This window comes from Budorcas taxicolor, chromosome 3 (assembly GCF_023091745.1).
Source record: "Budorcas taxicolor isolate Tak-1 chromosome 3, Takin1.1, whole genome shotgun sequence".
Taxonomy (NCBI): Eukaryota; Metazoa; Chordata; class Mammalia; order Artiodactyla; family Bovidae; genus Budorcas; species Budorcas taxicolor.
Genome location: NC_068912.1, coordinates 120,243,720 through 120,262,208, shown reverse-complemented (window position 1 = coordinate 120,262,208; position 18,489 = coordinate 120,243,720). Strand labels below are relative to the sequence as shown.

General features: G+C 65.3%; 1 protein-coding gene across 1 annotated transcript in view; it reads left to right on the top strand.

Annotated features, from left to right (window-relative positions):
* Positions 1-907: 907 nt before the first annotated feature.
* The window catches only part of KIF1A (kinesin family member 1A), a 64,423-nt gene continuing 46,841 nt past the window's right edge, over positions 908-18,489 (top strand). The window contains exons 1-13 of the mRNA XM_052637910.1: positions 908-1,013; positions 7,199-7,275; positions 8,292-8,471; positions 9,287-9,352; positions 9,754-9,932; positions 10,907-11,018; positions 12,317-12,394; positions 12,727-12,792; positions 13,282-13,299; positions 15,583-15,658; positions 16,969-17,047; positions 17,555-17,697; positions 18,073-18,099. Coding sequence (XP_052493870.1) covers positions 908-1,013; positions 7,199-7,275; positions 8,292-8,471; positions 9,287-9,352; positions 9,754-9,932; positions 10,907-11,018; positions 12,317-12,394; positions 12,727-12,792; positions 13,282-13,299; positions 15,583-15,658; positions 16,969-17,047; positions 17,555-17,697; positions 18,073-18,099 — 1,207 coding nt within the window. The remainder of the gene's footprint in view (positions 1,014-7,198; positions 7,276-8,291; positions 8,472-9,286; positions 9,353-9,753; positions 9,933-10,906; positions 11,019-12,316; positions 12,395-12,726; positions 12,793-13,281; positions 13,300-15,582; positions 15,659-16,968; positions 17,048-17,554; positions 17,698-18,072; positions 18,100-18,489) is intronic.

Here is an 18,489-nt window from a genome sequence, read left to right as displayed (position 1 = left end):
AGCTAACAGCTGCTGTCACAAAGCAGCACAGACCGAGGGCTTAGACAACAGAAGCGTATTGTCTCTGAGCCTGGAGGCTGGATGTCCCGGACCAAGGGGTCAGTCAGCAGGCTGGCTCCCTCTGAGGCTGTGGGCAAGGACATTGCCTGTGGTCTCCTGCACTGGCGGCTGCGGTCCCAGCACCCCGCGCCACCAGCGAAGCCCTGCCTTTTGGTGGTTTTCGCCCGGTCCTCAGCTCGCCGAGCCCCTCTTTTCTTCGCGTGGTGCTCCCCCATGTGCATTTCACTAAGTCCCCTTGGGCAGTCCCACCCAGTGACCTCCAGGGGCACCTGGAATCCTTCCGGGTCCTGGAGTGAATTACCTGCTTCTTGCTGCTGCTGCTACTGCTAAGTCACTTCAGTCGTGTCTGACTCTGTGCGACCCCATAGACGGCAGCCCACCAGGCTCCCCAGTCCCTGGGATTCTCCAGGCAAGAACACTGACGTGGGTTGCCATTTCCTTCTCCAATGCATGAGAGTGAAAAGTGAAAGTGAAGTCTCTCAGTCGTGTCCTACTCTTCTCGACCCCATGGACTGCAGCCCACCAGGCTCCTCCGTCCCTGGGAGTTTCCAGGCAAGAGTACTTGTTAGGCTGCCGCTTTCTCAGGCTCCTCTCATCCCGTTGACTGTCTTTCCTAAAACTCAAGGCCTTTCTCGCCCGCAGCCGCCCTCTCTGTTCCTCCTTCTCTTGAACTGGTCCTCCGAGTAGGTGTCACCGGGGCTGGACCAGAGAGGGTTCCATTGCCAGAAACACCTGCTGCACCTTTCTGGGCACTGTTTCTAACTCACATCTCCCTTTTCCCCCAGGTGTCTCCCCTGCTCGCCGGGACTCCCACCGCTGCCAGGAGTGACCCGCAGGGGCCGCAGAGATGGCCGGGGCCTCAGTGAAGGTGGCGGTGCGCGTCCGCCCCTTCAACTCCCGGGAGATGAGCCGCGAGTCCAAGTGCATCATCCAGATGTCGGGGAGCACCACCAGTGAGTGCTGCGCGGGCCCTGGGGCTGCGGGGCGGAGGTCCAGGCGGGGGCTGAGGGCGCACGGGTCCTGGGGAGCATCACCAGTGAGTGCTGCGCGGGCCGGGCCCTGGGGCCTGGGGCCGCGGGGCGGAGATCCAGGCGGGCGGCTGAGGGCACACGGGTCCTGGGGAGCACCACCCAGTGAGTGCTGCGCGCCGGGCCCGGGCCTGGGGCCGCGGGGTGGAGGTCCAGGTGGGCGGCTGAGGGCGCACGGGTCCTGGGGAGCACCACCAGTGAGTGCTGCGCGCGGGCCCGGGCACACGGGCCCTGGGGCTGCAGGGGCGGAGGTCCAGGCGGGGGGGCTGAGGGCGCACGGGCCCTGGGGAGTACCACCAGTGAGTGCTGCGCGCCGGCCGGGCCCTGGGGCCGCGGGGCGGAGGTCCAGGCGGGCGGCTGAGGGTGCACGGGTCCTGGGGAACATCACCAGTGAGTGCTGCGCGCCGGCCGGGCGCTGGGGCCGCGGGGCGGAGGTCCAGGCGGGCGGCTGAGGGTGCACGGGTCCTGGGGAACATCACCAGTGAGTGCTGCGCGCCGGCCCGGGCGCACGGGTCCTGGGGCTGCAGGGGCAGAGGCCGCCAGTCCGGTGGCTGAGAGCGCAGACGCGTGTTCTCTCGGAGTTGCTGGGGCCAGAGTTCAAAGCCGAGGTGCTGACAGGGCCAGTGCCGGAGGAGGGCTCCGCCTGCCTCCCCTGGCCTCCGGCCACGCCTGCACTCCCCTCCCCCTGCTCCGTCCTCACGGGGCTTCTCCCCTGTGTGTCTGGGTCTTTGCTGGCCTCGTTCGGACACTGACCGCTGGACTTAGGAGCAGCCCCGATCCAGTGTGCCCTCATTTCAACAGCTACATACATCTTCAGAGACCCTGTTTCTCCCATTCTGAGGTTCGGGGGAGATGTGAATTTGCAGAGGGTACTTTTCAGTCCAGGACACAAGGTTCTTGATTTCTCATCTCCCCATTTCTCCACACTCCCTGGGATGTGGAGGGGATGGGGTGTGTGCTCCTGGGGATGGGGACAGAGTATGTGCTTCTGGGAAGCACTCAGCCCCACCCAGACTGAGAAGCAGGGTGTTGCTGGACACCTGGAGGCCCCCCGCCCCAACCTCTAGAGCAGGCATCTTTGCTTCTCACACTGGGGACCAGCAGGCGCATTTGGGGCCCCGGAAGTGGAACCAGTGTTTGGGTCACCTCCTGCTGATCAGGAGCCCAGCCCCACGCCTGGTGTCAGGCGGGAATTCGTCGTCCTCTCCCGGCTGTGTAGTTGGCGGGCTCAGCAGGCAGCTTGCACCGGGAGCTGTCGCCCGCAGCTCCGTGGGGAACCTGCACCCAGTGGTCCTCAGGTTGTAGGAGGAGCGTGGGGAGGGGGTGGGGGTCAACTTCTGTCGTCCGCAGTGTTGGAGGGAGGGTCTGCCCCAGGGGAGGCGCACTCGGGGTGGGTGCTGGCTGCCTCCCTGGGCTGTGAGGGCTGAGGATTCGGGCATGGCTGGAGGTGTTCTGTCCTGGGGGTGTCCTGGGGCGCCACTGGACTCTGTGAAAGGGGGTTCTGGGCTGGAGGGCTTTGCGGGAGCCCTGGGGCATGTTGTAGAGGCCCCAGTGGGAGCCTGCAAGGGGCCCTGCTGAGCATGGCACCCAGCTGCATCGGGGGCTCATAGCGACTCTCATGAGTGGCGTTGTTTCTACCAGCTGCCCGGAAGCAGAGCTGAGGTGAGGGTTCGGGTGCCGAGAGCTCACCTGGGAGGTGGTCCTTGGTTGCACTGTGGGGGCACAGAAGCTGGGAAGGGGTGTTGGTGAGCGGGTGCCCACTGCGGGCAGCAGGAACAGGGCCCAGCTCTCTGGGACCTGTTAATACGGGACACACTTCTGGCGTCCTCCTCAGGAAGCTGAGGTCTTGTCCAGCTACTGCCCCCATGCAGGCAGAGGGCCCGTCCAGGACCTGGACCTCTTTATATCTCCAGCCTGGCCCCATGTGGGTGGCGGTCTGTCCAGTGTGGCTCCCTTGAGGCTGAAGAAGTTGTTACAGCAGGGACCCTATTTCTGTAAGGTCTTAGGTCGCATTCCGAGGTTCCGGTGGACATGAATTTGGGGAGGACGCTATTCAACCCAGGCCAGTGCTTGTGCGGTGTGGATGCCTTCAAGGCCAAGCCCTCCAGCCCTGCAAGGCCCCACAGGCCCTCACCCAGCCTGGCCTTCCTGCCTGCAAGGCTGGACCCTGGCTAGCTGGGCCTGCTGTGTGTTTCAGGGAATGGACTGCTGTTCTGGAAGGTCCATCGGGACCCCCCTGACGGCCTCCCCTGCCCACACAGACCCTGCTAGTTGCACAAAGGCCCTTGTTGACCATCAGCTCACGTGCATTCTCAACACCCAAGTCCTCAGAGAAGTTGGCCCCACTTGCCATCACTATTCTAGAATGTTCTGGGCTCCAAATAGAGTGAGGCTGGGCCTGGGAGCCCACAGAAGGGAGCATGGGTGTAGCCAGGAGGTGGTGACATGGCTGTGGGCCTGTAAATTGGAGGAGTGGCTCGGACACATGGTGTCAGATGCAGGGCCCTGGTCAGCAGCCCCATCAGGCCTGGGGAGCAGGACCGAGGCCCTCACTGCCCTGGGGGTGACGTTCCTGTGGGGACACAGACATGGAACTAGATGGGCCAGGGACAAAGGCCATGGCTGGCAGAGCCTCGCGAGGGCCTTGCTGGGGCGTGGGGGCCTTGCTGGGCAGGATGACCCCTCCTGCTACCTGGAGAGCCTCCTGACATGAGCCCGATGCTGAGAGAAAGTCCCCGGACCCCTGACATGGATGTTTCCGTCTCCATCTCAGTGAGGCCACTTTCTAAATCTCACAGGTGGTGAGCAGTGGCCTGTCGCTAAACTAGACCTCACTTGGTCCGGTGCGCATGCGTGCACACACACACACACACACACACACACACAGAGTCTCACACACACCCGCTGTTTGCCCATTTCCGTGGTGTAAATACTGTCCCCATGTCGATTCCAAGCCCCCCGGGGTTTAACCACAGACTCACGGAACTCCTCAGTGTTGAGCACATGCTCCTAGAAGGAGCGGAGGCTGCTCCTGGTGCGTGGGGCCTTCAGACTCTGAGAAAGCGGCTCATCCTAGCTCAGCCTCTGCCCTGATGTTCTCGCCCCATGGCGCCCGTCTTTGTCCCCCGTGTGCCCGCAGCAGGGGCCGAGGTGCTGAGTCCCCAACAAGCCCAGGTCCCGGCCCCTCCTCAGAGCCTCAGGAGGAGGAGACACAAGGCCACATGGGTGCTGGCGGGTGGGTGCTGCCGTGTCCCCCTGGCCCAGGGAGGTCGCCCTGGTGAGGGCTCAGAGGCGTCAGTGGAGAGCAGGCCTGGGCTGGACCCTGGGGAGGGCAGTCCCCCGGGAGCCCAGGACCGTCTGTGATGGGGACACCAGAGGACCCTGGGGTCAGAACAGGGTGGGGTCACAGTCTCACCACGGACTCTGTGCCAGTGGGAGGGGCAGGTGTCAGCAGGTCCAGAGCCAGAGCAGGTCTGCCCGCTGGTCTCCCTGGCAGGCTCTCCTTGAGGCCCACCCCCACTCACTGACCCTGGCAACAGGCTATCCCCTGCCCACTCGAGGTTCCTTGAGCGTGTCTGTGCCCTGTCCCTAGGGGGGCCGGGGGTCCCAGTGCAGGCAGATACCCCAGTGCCCGGACAGTGTCAGCACCAGGGGGACAGGGGTTGCGGTCGGTGAAGGAGAGGGGGCTGGGCGGGGTGGGGCGACAGGGTGGGCTGAGCTGGGGCGCTGGTGGGCGCCAGGGCCTGTGTGCGCTCGGGGGGCACTGTGATTGTCGTTTCCACGGCGCTGGCATTATCTGTGCTGAGGTTCCGGCGGCCACATCCCCACGTCCAGCAGGAGCTGAAACCCGGGCAGCTAGGTCTCCTTTCAGCCTTGCTCCTGGAGGCAGCATGGATGACGTGACCCCCTTTTGGCTCCAAAGAAAGGGCTGTGATGGTCAGCCACCTGCTCCTTCCTGCCAGCCTCCCCAGGGTACTGAGCCATCACCTAGAGCCCCTCAAACCGGGGCCTGGGGCCTGGAGCCGGGTCAGCCACAAGGACCGGGCTTCTGGTGACACCTGGGCCGTGAGCAAGACCTTCCGGAGTGCCCAGCAGGGGACCTGCCTGCTGAGCCGGTCAAGGCCGGGGTGGCCAGTGTTGGGGTGCGGGCCCCAGTGCTGCCGACAAGGCAGCTTAGACAGCAGGCCCTGAGGCTGTGGAGTCCCGATCAGGGAGTCACGGGCTGTGGCATCAAGGTGCTCCCTCTGAGGGGAGGAGAAGCTACTCCCCACCTCGCTCACCTCCTTTTCTTGTTGGTCAGCTGCCCAGTCGTGTCTGGCTCTGTGCGACCCCGTGGACTGCAGCACGCCAGGCTTCCCTGTCCTTCACCATCTCCCCGAGTTTGCTCAAACTCATGTCCATTGAGTCGGTGATGCCATCCAACCATCTCACCCTCTGTTGTCCCCTTGTCCTCCCACTTCAATCTTTCCCAGCATCAGGGTCTTTACTAATGAGTCAGCTCTTCGCATCGGGTGGCCAAAGTATTGGAGCTTCAGCATCAGTCCTTCCAAGGAATATTCGGTGTTGATTTCCTTTAGGATGGACTGGCTTGATCTCCTTGGAGTCCAGGGACTCTCAAGAGTCTTGTCCAACACCACAGGCCAAAAGCACCACTTCTTTGGCACTCAGCCTTCCTCATGGCTCTCGCCTCTAGCGGTTTCTGGAGATGCTGGTGTCTCTTGGCCTGGAGAAGCGCTGTCCCGGTCTCCACCTCCGTCTTTACACGGCCTTCCCCACGCGTGTGTCTGTGTCACGTTCCCCTTAGAAAAAGGACGCCAGCCCCGTGGGATCAGGGCCCATCCAACCCCAGTGCGACCTCCTCCTTACCAGTCCCACCTGCCAGGACCCTGTCTCCAAATAAGGTCACATCCCGAGTCCTGGAGTCAGGACTCCATGTATGAATTCTGAGGGGGGTCAAGACTCAGTGATGTGTGAATTCTGAGGGACGTAACTCAGCCTGCCGCAGGGGTGTGGTTTGCTCTCTCAGTGAGAGTTATAGGTCACCCAGGACACGGGCTGGCGGGGCAGGGTGTGGGGTCCTGGAGCTCAGGAAGGTGAGGGCCCTAGCCCCCAGCAGCTGAAGAAAGCTGGTCCGAGGGGTGGGCAGCATGGCCCGCATCTCCAAGTACGGGGAGGAGGGTGCCGCGCTCCTCAGATGGGATGCCGTGGCGGGCAGTGGCCTGGGGCCCTGGGGCCCTCTCCCACCGGGACAGCCCGAGTTCCTGGTGGAGGTGAAGCCCCAGGGAGGCGTCTGTTCCCAGCCAGGTGGGCTCTCAGGGGTTCCTGGGGTCCCCTATCAACACAGGCATTGGGGTTAAGACAGTGTCCCAGGAGCCTTAGTGCCTGCTGCCTGGCCACAGCAGACACACTGCCGGCCAAGCCCAGGCCTCCAGGACCTAAGGCCTGTCCAGGGCGTGGGATCCCTGGGGTGCTTTGGCCTTGGGCTGGACACAGGCCTCAGCAGGCCTGCCAGCGGTGTTGCTCGTCCCTTGATGAACCGACATTTCGTTCATCAGGAGAGCTGCCTCCTGCCGGCCCAGGTGTGGCTGGTGGAGGAGGGGGATTGGGGGGAGCTGAGCTGAAGACAGCCCCATGGCCCCCAGGAGTGGACACGCAGGCCCTGCAGGAGCAGGAATGCGTGGTGTCCCCGCAGAGGGACAGCCAGCATGCCCTGGACGTGGACAAGCACACGAGTGTGACGGGCCCCAAAAGAAGCGAGGACGTGGCTGTGACTGACGGTCTTCTGGGCCTCCTAGGGCACGTGTGTGCAGAACGGACGTGAGAGGCCAGGGCTGGCTAGGCGAGCAGAGTGTGGACCCAGGAGGAGGGGATGGGCCGTGGGCTTGCGCTCTGGCCTGGTGCCTGCACGGAGGGACCGGTCTGCACTGCCTTGTTGACAGAGGATTATCTGCCTCGTCCCTGCCCATTTCGGGGTAGGGGGCTGGATTTTCTGAGGCTAGAGGCCTCTGAGGACCCTGCCTCCCTGCCCTGGGGTTCCTCTCAGGCACATCCAGGGTCAATGTGTCCCTGAAGGGCAGCGCTAAGCATTATGTCTGTCTCCCTCCCCGCAGCCATCGTTAACCCCAAACAGCCCAAGGAGACACCCAAAAGCTTCAGCTTCGACTACTCCTACTGGTCACACACATCGGTAAGCCCAGGGCTGGGGTTCCGGTGGGGTGGAAGCCAGTTCCGCCCTGCTTGCTGTGTGGCCGTCCGCCAGTCCCTTGACCTCTCTGAGGCAGTGGGGTGAGGGGCCCACGCGGTCCCCTGCCGGGCCGATGCGGGTGGTGTGGGCCTAGGTGGAGGCCCGTGGGGAGGGGCCTGCTTTCCTCAGTTGCCTTGTGTGTGAAAGGTCATAGTGCAGGTGCCAGGGGCACTGTCCCCTGCTGTGACAGGGACCAGGGGCTGTCAGCCCACCAGGGGCAGTTTCCCAGGGTCTGAGCTGTATACTTGCCCACCAGCCTCTCCTCTTCCCCAGACATCCCAAGCTCAGTGTCCGAAGCTGAGCCCGCCCCTCTGACACTGGCCTGCCCACGCCCTCCACTCCACTTCCCCTGGGAGCCTGGGAGGCCTCTGGGCCTTTCAGCCCCCACCTCCTCCATCCTGTCCAGTCCTGTCTCCCCCAGCCTCCTGCATCCTAGAAGGCGTCCAGGCCCTCTGCCCCTGGGCCCGGGCCCGCCTTGGGTCACATCTCTGAGAGCCTGGTCCCAGGGCTCCCCATTTCACCTTCCAGCCCCTCCTCTCCCAGTCCTGCCTAAAGAGACCACTGTCTTCAGAACAGTGTCCAAGGGCGATAGCGCAGCCCATGAGCTCCTACCCTGCCGCCTCTCCAGCCCCATCTTGTCACTCCACGGCCACCACACAAGCCTGGTTTCAGGCACCGCGTCATGCGCTCCCACTTCCCAGCCTTTGCACACGCTGTTCCCTCTGCTGAGATGCTCTTCCACTCTGTCCGGCCCGAGCCTGATGGCCCTTCCTACCGCTGCCTCCGGAAGCCGCCCCCCCCCCCCCCGCCCCCAGATTATTTCCCCTCTCCAGGTGTCCTCCCCGCCGCACTGGCCTTGGCCCCGGAGGCCTCTGGGGCGATGCGGGCGCTCAGTGACCCTGGCGGGTGGAGAGCTCGGCACCCCAGCCTCCTGCAGCGGCTCCCCTCTCCCCCTGCAGCCAGAAGACATCAACTACGCCTCCCAGAAGCAGGTGTACCGCGACATCGGCGAGGAGATGCTACAGCACGCCTTCGAAGGCTACAACGTCTGCATCTTCGCCTACGGACAGACTGGGGCTGGCAAGTCCTACACCATGATGGGCAAGCAGGAGAAGGACCAGCAGGGCATCATCCCGCAGGCACGCGGCGGCGGGGCGGGGCCTGGGGCGGGGCCTGCGGAGGGCTGCGCAGATGGGGTGTGGTCCGAAGCTGGCTGGGGAGGGGCCTGGGTGGGGCGGGGCCTAAAGAAAGCTGTGCAGATGGGGAGTGGTCAGAAGGTGTGTGGGCGGGGCCTCGGGCGGGGCGAGGCCCGGGGAGGGCGGGGCCTGGGTGAGGCCTGGGGAGGGCGGAACAGGCTCCCCCGGAGAGCAGGGACCAGGAAGGAAGGTAAACCAGGAGAAGGGTAGGGCCTGGGCAGGAGGCAGCATGCGAAGGTGGAAGACCGAGGTCCGTGGATGTGGAGCTGCAGGAGCTGCCCAGCCCTGGCCAGCGCCCACCGCGGTCATACCCATGACGGGAAGGCTGGGACAACTGCTGGTGGGGGCAGCTTTTCCTGGGGAGAGCTGTGAGGGCTGGTGGTCCACGCAGGGAGAGGTGCTCAGGACAGGAGGTGCCCGCTAGGCAGGTCTCCAAATCTGACCTGGTCAGTACTGGACTCGTCAGGGAGGGGAGAATTTCAGGTGGTCTGCAGCATGGTAGATCCTCGACCCCATGCAGGCGAGGATGGCGGGAGGAGCGGGAGAGGATGAGGTGTCAGCCGGGGGTCCCCTGAGTTATCAGAAGACAGTGACTCCTTGGCTGCAGGCCTTCTCAGTGCCTTTAATGTGGACCGTGAGTGTGTGGGAGGCACTTGGGGAGCAGAATCCTTGCTGGGGTGCAGGAGCCCAGCACCTCAAGAAGCAGGGCTCTGGGGACAGCCCAGCCTCATGTCTGACTGCATCCTCTATCCCGGCAGCTCTGTGAGGACCTCTTCTCCCGCATCAATGACACCACCAACGATAACATGTCCTACTCTGTGGAGGTAGGGCTCCCCACTGCCTGTTGCTTGGAGCGTGGCTTTTCTGACCTAAGGCCAGTCCTCCCACTGGCCTGCGCCCCATCTTGCCATCCTTGCACGCATGCCGCAAGTCTGCCCGCCCTGTGCTGGACACTGGAAGGGGCAGCATTATCTCCACGGCGCTCATGAGCAGCTAGTCGGAGCTGCATGGCTTGGGCTGGGCTGTGGCCAAAGTGGCGCCAGTGTGGCCTCCTTGGGCCAGCCGGCAGTGTGGCTGTGGGTGGGCAGGGCCAGGCAGGTGGGGGTGGCCTGATACCTCTGCTTACACATTGCAGGAGGGGCCCTGTCCCAGCAGGTGACTTGGGTACATGCTGTACCCTGCCTCCCCCACCTCAGGGGTCCCTGATGTCAACTCTGTCCTGCAGGTCAGCTACATGGAGATTTACTGCGAGCGTGTCCGTGACCTCCTGAACCCCAAGAACAAGGGCAACCTGCGTGTGCGGGAGCACCCGCTGCTGGGTCCCTACGTGGAGGACCTGTCCAAGCTGGCGGTCACCTCCTACAATGACATCCAAGACCTCATGGACTCAGGGAACAAGGCCCGGTGTGTGCGGGTGACGCACCCACCCTCCCTCCCCACCCCACCACAAGCGCAGCCTCAAGTCTCTCCGAGGGAGACTGGGCCTTGGGATGCCTGTTGGTGTCCCCATGGGGGTTGTCCGGGGCCCCTGTTGGGCCTAAGGCCATTTAGGGCACATGCCAGCCTGCGAGGGACCTCCAGCTCGCCCAGTGCTGGGGACGCCTTCACCTACGTGGGGTTTGCTCCTCCTAGAGGGTCTGGTGATGGCTGCCCTGGGTGGGGCCAGGCTGTGAGGCCCAGCTCTGCCTTCTCGGGGTGTGTGGAGAGGGCCAGCCTCAAGGCACTGCCAGCCACAAGCTATTGGTCTCCGTGGCTGCCATGCCCTGGACCTCCCAGCCCAGGAGGGTCTGCCCGGGTTGCATGGCAACAGCCGCCCATCTGCCACCCAGGGGCTCCCGGGAGGGTGAGGAAGACTGGGTCTGCAGGCGACACCCAGCACTCGGCCGTGGCCTGGCAGGGACCTCTCTGTGCGGGGAGCTGTCCGGCAGTGAGCCCAGCCTCTGTGCTTCCCCAGGGGCTCTGCATGTCGGTGGCATTGGGTCCAACACTAGCCTCTGGTCAGGCAGCCTCAGGCCTTCTCCTGGAGCAACTGGGGTGGGGTATGACAGTGGACCCTTCTTTCCCTTCCTGGGGGCCTTTCTGCACCACTGCCCACAGACCACTGCCCCAGGCGTTGAGTGAGCAATAGCTGGGCTCTGCTGAACCCCTGGAAGCCGAGAGACCACCCCCCAGTCATGGCACCCTGAGTGCCAGGCTCGAGCTGGGGGCTGCAGGAGCTACCGTGGCCGAGGTGGGCAGATGGCGAGGGCTCTGCCCGAGCTCTGACAAGACGGCCCCGGCAGACGTCTCATGTCCTCGGCAAGCAGGCTGGCACCACCAGCAGCCCTCACGTCCGACCGTGGGGCGCCAAGTGACCGTATGTGGCTTTTGTTCCCCAGGACGGTGGCAGCCACGAACATGAACGAGACCAGCAGCCGCTCCCATGCCGTGTTCAACATCATCTTCACGCAGAAGCGCCATGATGCGGAGACCAACATAACCACAGAGAAAGTGAGCCGGCTGTGAGGGTGGGGCGGGGTGGGGCGGGGCGGGGCGGCCGGTCAGGTGGGTGAGGAGGCCATGGTGGGTATCAGCCTGCAAGGAGCAGGCGGCGCCTTCATGGGGCGCTGACCGTCCACGGCCCAGCTTGGGCCTTGAAGAGAGGTGGCCAGGCCTGAGAGCCCCCCTCATCTCAGCCTTGGGTGCCACCTGGGAGTGGGGGGACTCAACTGAGGGGCTGTGACCTTAGATTAGCCTCCCGCCAGGCAGTTATGGTGGAGCTCACGGGGCCTGGGAAGGGTGTCCCCTGGGCTGCAGCGCAGGGCAGCCCTGCTGCCCAGGGACACCTCAGGGCCCTCCCAGGGTGGAGTTGGGGGCCTTGGGTTGAGTGGATGCCCGTCACAGGCTGACCGTGGGCCGTGGTGCAGGCTGGGGCACCCCCTGGTGGTGGGCGCTGGCATCTGTGAGCACAAAGGAAAGCTTGTGCTGAGCTGCCCGCCGCGCCCCCACCCCCAGAGGCCTCTCCCACGCGCCCTGGCCTTGTGAGTGGGCCAGGACAGGGGCCTCATCTCCTGGGGCCTCTGCCAGACATGCGGACTGCGGGTGCCGGAAGGGGCGGCTGGGCGGGCGCCCATCGCGGCCCTGACCCTGAGCGCCCTGTTTTCTCTGACGGCCCCCACGCCCACCCTGCCATCCAGACCCTGTTCCCGGGACAGTCGGCAGAGGGGCCCCTTGGTCCCTGAGGATGCTGGGGTCGCCTCGGCCTGGCGCCGTCCTGCGGGGGCCTGGAAGGGCGGGAGTGCAGAACTGGGCCTGCACCAGGCTGGCTACGGGCTGCCTGCCGCTCCCGCCCCTCAGGCTCTGGGCACTGGGGGGGTCCTGCCTGCAGCCTCCGTGGCTCCAAAGGGCGTGGGCCTCCCCCAGGAGCATGTGGCGGCCTGCCCAGGCTGGGCGAGTGCCGGGGTCCCTACCCATTGCTGGAGCAGCTGCGCCCCCACAGGGCAGCTGACCCGTGGTGGAGGGGCTGCCGGAGCTGGGTTCAAATCCCACCGTCCAGTGAGCCTGGCCTGTGGAGTGGGTGGCAGTGACGGTGGCGTGTGGGTGAAGAGCAGCCAGCACGCAGGGGGCGGTGGGCGCCGGGGGCGGGGGGCGGGGCGCAGCCTCCCCAGGCGGTGGGCTCGCATGGCAGAGCAGGAGGAGCTGACGGTGGACGACACTGGCCCGGGAGGGCGGGCCCTGCAGGCCGCACCCGGGGGGACGGGCCCCATTGGGCATCGCAGCTCCTGCGTGTGACGCCCGTGTCCTCACAGGTGAGCAAAATCAGCCTGGTGGACCTGGCTGGGAGTGAGCGGGCTGACTCCACGGGGGCCAAGGGCACACGCCTGAAGGTAGGGCCGCCCCCACGAGGGTCCGCACCTACCACCACCGACTGCCCAGTGGGGCCTGACACCTGGGTGGTCTGAGGGGAGGGGGAGACAGCAGCTCAGAGGAAAATGGACCGACACCCAGTTGGGGCAGCCACAAAGGGTGGAGGGAAGGGGAGTTGATTTCCTGCACCCCCTTTGGTCCTGCCATCGTGGGATGGGGAGGGCGGGAGGGTTCACAGGTCCCCCAGGCCGGGGGGCTGGGCGCTGGGCCTCCATCAGGGCAGCTCAGCTCAGGTCAGGGTCCCACGGGAGCGAGGGCCCACCCGACACCCGGCCACATCATTCCCATGCAGGAGGGAGCCAACATCAACAAGTCCCTGACCACCCTGGGCAAGGTCATCTCTGCGCTGGCCGAGATGGTAAGCGGGCCCCGGGTGCTGCCGCCCGGGGGATGGGGTGGGGGTGGGGGACGCTGGGAGCGGCCCCTTGTCCCGGCCCTGTCCGTGCTGTGGGACTAGACCCACGGAAAAGCCGCAGAGTGTGGGGACGGAGTCCCCGGCTGGACGTGGAGCCGGGACCCTGTCGTTCCCTGGAGCCTGTGAGACCGGGACGTGCCATCTCCCTCACGGGCCCTGAGGGTGGCCCTGGGCTCTGGGTGCTGTGACCCTGGGTGCCCCCCAGGCTGCGCAGCAGGAGGAGCTGAGACCCTCGAGTGAGGGCTCGGCCTGGTGGAGGATGTGTGGGGGTGTGGACTCAGATTCTGCTCCATCCTGCTCTGAGGGCTGAGGGCAGAGCGAGAGCCGGCGGTCATGACGGGCAGCAGTGGGGTGCCGGGGGGTGTGGGCAGAGCTGGGGCCTCCGCCCCAGGCCCAGAGCTCTGTCCTCAGGCTCTGTCTTTGCTTTTGCAGGATTCGGGGCCCAACAAGGTAAGCAGCACTTCCCCTCTTCTGGGGGAAGGTCTCAGCCTTTGGTGGGGAAGGGGGAGGCCGTGGGAGCCCAGGCCACGGCAGCCCTGCCCGGTGGGTGAGAGGCAGCAGGAGACTCGGAGGTCACTGTGAACGAGCACAGGGCTGGGCCTCGTAGAGGACAGGGCTGGGCTGTGAGCGTGACCCGAGTGGGGGCCTCTTGTCGGCGTGGCCTGGGGGGCGTCACGGGAGAGGCAGCCCCAGGGCCGGGGCCTGCGGGTCGTGGAGGAGCCGAGCGGGCAGGCAGTGCCACCGTGCCGCTGTGCAGCCCTGAGGCCTGAGGCGTGAGCCGGGAAGAGCTGGTTAGTGTCAGGGGAGGGCATGGGCTTAGGACTTGAGAGAAGGAAGGAGAGGGGCCACATGAGCATCTGGGAGGAACAAGCCCAGCTGCGTAGGTGCCTTGCGGATGTGTGTGAGGAGCTGTGAGAGGAGGCGCGTGCCGTGGCAGGCGACCCAGAAGTGGGCTGAGTGGGGCTCTGAAGGGGTGAGAGAGAGCGGGAAATGGGACAGTGTGAATAGCTGTGAGGAACCAAGAGAGGCTCTGGGCAGCTGTCAGGGCCCGTGGAGAAGTGTGAGGCAACTCAAGTGCAACTGCTGAAGCACTGTGGGTGAGTGTGGACCGTGTCGAGGGACGTAAACACGTGACCCTGTGAGGAGACGGAGGGACTCGGGGAGTCCGAGCAAGTGTGTGTGGAAGCTGTGGGAACTGTGTGCAGAGCTGAAGTCCGGCACGGTGTGTGGAGCTGTGTGAGGAAGCGTGTGAAGCTGCGGCTCAGCGGGAACTGTTGGGGAGGGGCTCTGAGAACCATGGAGCGCCCGTGCGAGGGACTAGATGGGACCCGCTCTGTGCGGAGACACGTGAGGAGGCGCGAGGCGCTGGGAGAGCGGGGAGCGGCTCAGGCCGCTGGCAGCCCTGTGGCTCGGTGTTGGGAGCAGCGCGAGGGCCGGCGAGGGCGGCGGTGTACGAAGGTGTGAGGAGCGTGTGGGAACTGTGTGCAAAATCGTGAGGGATCGTGTGGACTCTGGGGAGCTGAGGAGACGTGAGAGGAGTGTGCGAGATGCTGTGAGGAGTGAGGGACGTGTGCGCGCAGCTTGTGGTGAGTTGAGAGGAACCGTTTGAGGAGTTGTGTGGGGATGCGTGAGGAGATGGGTGGACGTGTGTGAGTAGATGGGTGGACGTGTGTGAGTGACCTGTGCGGGCTGTGAGGAGCAGTGAGGGACCCCATGACAAGTGGTGACAAGCTGTTTGGGGAAACACGAGAGAGTCTGTGAAGAGGTGTGGAGCTTAGGTAAGAAACTGGAGAACTGCGTGATGAGCCGGTGAGTAGCTCAGGAGCAGAGCGGGGGGAGCCGTGTGAGGAGCCACGTGGAGGACCGAGGACGGGACTGTCAGGTGCTGTGGTGACTTCCAGGAGCTGAGCAACATGGTTTTGAGGAGCCAGTTGAGGGTCAGCCCTGGACGCAGGAGCGGGGGTACCCACAGGTAATGAGGCCCGAGGGCCCGGCCTGACCTGCTCCCCAGTGGCGTCAGGAAGCAGCTGGCTGGGACGTGGTGGGAGTTAGCCACAGGCTGGCTGTGGGCTGGTGAAGACTGGCGGATCTGGACGCGCCCCTGGGCTGCCATGTAGGGAGCAGCTGGCGGGGGTGGCCGGGTGGCAGGCAGGACAGTGAGGGTCAGGGGGGCGAAGGTTCCGGGGCTGAGGTGCTCGGGCCACGCAGACGCAGCAGAGGGAAGAGCCTGTGAGGGAGCCGCCAGCTAGGCACCCTCATGGGGTGACAGCGTGACCAGGGGGCATGAACTGTGGGAACGAGTCTGACAAAGGCGGCGGAGGTTCCCCCTTGAGGAGTAAGTAACAAACACAAGGTGGACATCGACGCTGTCACCACCAAGCTTGCAAAGGAAGGCCTCTCTGGGCCGACGCTCTCAAACCTGCTCAGTAGCCCCCGCCCCACAGCCAGGCCTTCCGGGACCCTCGGGCCTGCAGGCTCTCCCCAGGCCTAAAGAGCAGCAGCCGTGTCTGTGTGGCTCCCGAGGGGCCTGGGGCAGACAAGGGGGAGGCTGAGGAACGTGCTGGCAGGTCCTCGGTTCCAGTCCCAGCGAGGGCACCCAGGGTCTGGGGGGAGAGGCCATGAGGGCAGGCCCAGCTGTGTGCCCTGGGCAGGCAGCCCGCGCATCCCGCGCGTGCTGGCCTGACCCCACCTCAGGTGGGCTCGGGGCTGACCTTGGACGCCTGTCCCCAACAGAACAAGAAAAAGAAGAAGACAGACTTCATTCCCTACAGAGACTCGGTGCTGACCTGGCTCCTCCGGGAAAACCTAGGTGAGGACTCACCCAGCCTGGGATCTGACACCCGCGGGGTGCCACCTTCGCCCCCACTCTGTCTCGGAGGGCGCCCATCCTTCCCTGGCTGAGCGGCGAGACTGGGGACTCCTCCCGGGGTACCAGGAGGAGTGGTCAGCGGTGGGTTTACGCCACCAGGCTGGGGGGAGGTGGCCCTCGGGGCCGCAGACCTGCAGCTCCCTTGTCAGTGCCCCTGGCTCAGGGCAGTGGCGCCCTGACCGTCACAGAGACTTGCCTCCCGCCATCTGTGACCTCTGGGAGCCCTGCTGGCTGTCCAGAGCTGCCTTGCTTCCCCGCCCTTCCCTCCAGCTGAGCTCTGAGCCAGTGAGAGGGAGATGGAGTCTGAGACACCCCAACACCCATGTGTTCCGCCCAAAATGGCCTTGGGGTCCTCTCTGCCTATCCTTACAGCAGGGTGTGGGGGCTGGGGGGACTGATGTCCAGAAGGGTAAGCTGAGTCCCAGGTGGTTGCGGATGGCTGGGGCTCTGGGGCCTTCCTTGGCTGCATGGCTACCAAGAGCCGTGACCCTGACCCCCAGAAGCAGCCTGGCTGGTCTCTGGTGTGGGCCTCATCGGGCGCAGCGCCAGGCCTCCTGGTGGGGCAGAGGGCAGGGGGGACACGGGGGTGAGAGTTGCAGGAGTGTGTGTCCTGTCCCCCGGCCCCTCCCCCGGGGTCGCACCCAGGCCCTGCCCCAGGGTGGGCACTGCACCCCTAGTCCTTCACACTGTCAGCCTGCAGTCCCTGGGGGGCCGCGCCCTGAGAACGTGGCCCCAGGACACAGGTCCCTGGGGTCGGTGTGTCCAGAGCCCCAGCAAGGGCAGGACGAGGACCAGTCCTGGGGCCGCCCAGCCCTGGCCCGACAGGACCCACTGCCCAGAGGCGAACGCAGTCAGGGCGATTTCCTCACACCCTGCGTGTCCTCACGGCGCATCTGGGAGGCCCAGGCCGGGAGTCTGATGGGAAACACATCCCGGATGACAGGGACCAAAGTGAAATCTCTGTTGGACAGAAACAGTCCTTATCCGCTAGTAAATGCCGTGAAACCCTCGCAACGTGCCTCTTTATCATACGGACGGGGTGGCTGCTTGTTGTAACATGACCCTAAATGTGAGAAAAACATTTTTTTATGTAGAAGACAAGCAAGCCAGGTGCCTGGCTTGGGAGGGAGGCCGGCCCCTGCTGTCTGCTCTCTCCCAGTGGCCCGTTGTGGGGGGCACCAGGAGGGTGGGAGATGGGACGGGTGGGTGGGGCTGGCTCTTGGCGGGGACCACCGGGTCTCTTCCCATAGGCGGGAACTCCAGGACCGCGATGGTAGCGGCGCTGAGCCCTGCGGACATCAACTATGACGAGACGCTGAGCACCCTGAGGTGTGTCCCGAGAGGGCTGGGGGTGGGCAGGAGCGGACCCTCCAGGCGCCTCCACAGGGGGCCGGCTCCGCTGGGCCCCTCGAGGCTTCCAGTGGCCGTCAGGGCCCCCAGGACCTCATGGGCCTCTTTGTGTGACCCATCACTTGTGGGCTCGAGTGGCCCCGGGCCCCCGAAACGAAGCCAGGGGAGCAGTGCTCTGGATGAGTGGTTCTCCCCAACCTGCGGGCCATGGAGCCACCAGGGGTCTTTAATGAGCCCCCGGGGAGAGGCGTGCCTGCAGGTCCCGCTGGCCAGGGTGCTGCTCAGTGGCCTGGCTGGGCATTCTTGCCTCCTGGCCGGGAATACATAGGGCTGGGGTGCAGGTTAGACTGCTCTGTGCATCCTGGGGCCTTGGTTTCCCGAAGTGCTGAGACCCTGTAGGTTGGTGCCCCTGCAGGTGGGTGCAGGCGGGGCTCCAGGTGCCCTCGACTGCCAGGCGCACAGCCCCCAGTGCCCCTTGCCTCCCAGGTACGCTGACCGGGCCAAGCAGATCCGCTGCAACGCCGTCATTAACGAGGACCCCAACAACAAGCTGATCCGAGAGCTGAAGGACGAGGTGACGCGGCTGCGGGACCTGCTCTACGCCCAGGGTCTGGGCGACATCACCGACAGTGAGTGTCTGTGCCCGCCTGTCCCTGCAGGGCAGTGGGGCAGTGGGGCTGCGGCCCCGGCTCCTTCCTGGGACCACCACCCACCGACGGCAGCCCTTCTGGCCCAAGGCCCAGGCTCTGCTGCGGGTTCTAGGGCTAAGTAGCCTCTGGGTGGGGGGGCCAGTGTCCTGGAGGGACCTGGCGGGCTGTGTGTTTGGGTTTGCGGCTGGACCGAGCAAGCCAGCAATGGCTTTCCTGGAAGCTGCGTGAGCAGGAGGCTCCGGGCCGCCCCGCTCCCACCGAGGACCACCGCCCTGCCTGAGGCCCGGCCTGGGACGCGCCCTCTGGAGGCAAACCTGGTCTTCTGTTTCTGTCTCTCCCACGCCTGCCCCGCAGCCAGCACTGTGCCCGGAGGACCCAGATGTGTGTATCCCCTGCTCTCTGTGCACCCCGCTTCTGCCGGCCCGCAGGCATAGGGCAGCATGGGGCGGCCGCACCCTCTCTGCAGCCTTCCCCTCCTTGGGGCTGGAGGACCAGTGTCCTCTTGCTCACGCGCCCTGCGGGCTGTGCTCCTGGCTCACCCCCATGTCTGCTGGGCGACCAAGGCAACGGGGAGGCCCGGGGCAGCCAAGGCCTCTTGAGGCTGAGCATGGCTGGGGTCAGGCTCTGACCCCCATGTTTCTAGAGGCCTGGGAAGCGCTGAACATCAGCACAGAGGCCAGGACAGCTCGGTGGCTGGCTCTGTCCCGGCCTCCCTTGACCTCACCCAGCCCAAGCTCCCTCCCTTGGAAATGCCAGGAGTCTGCTGCCAGG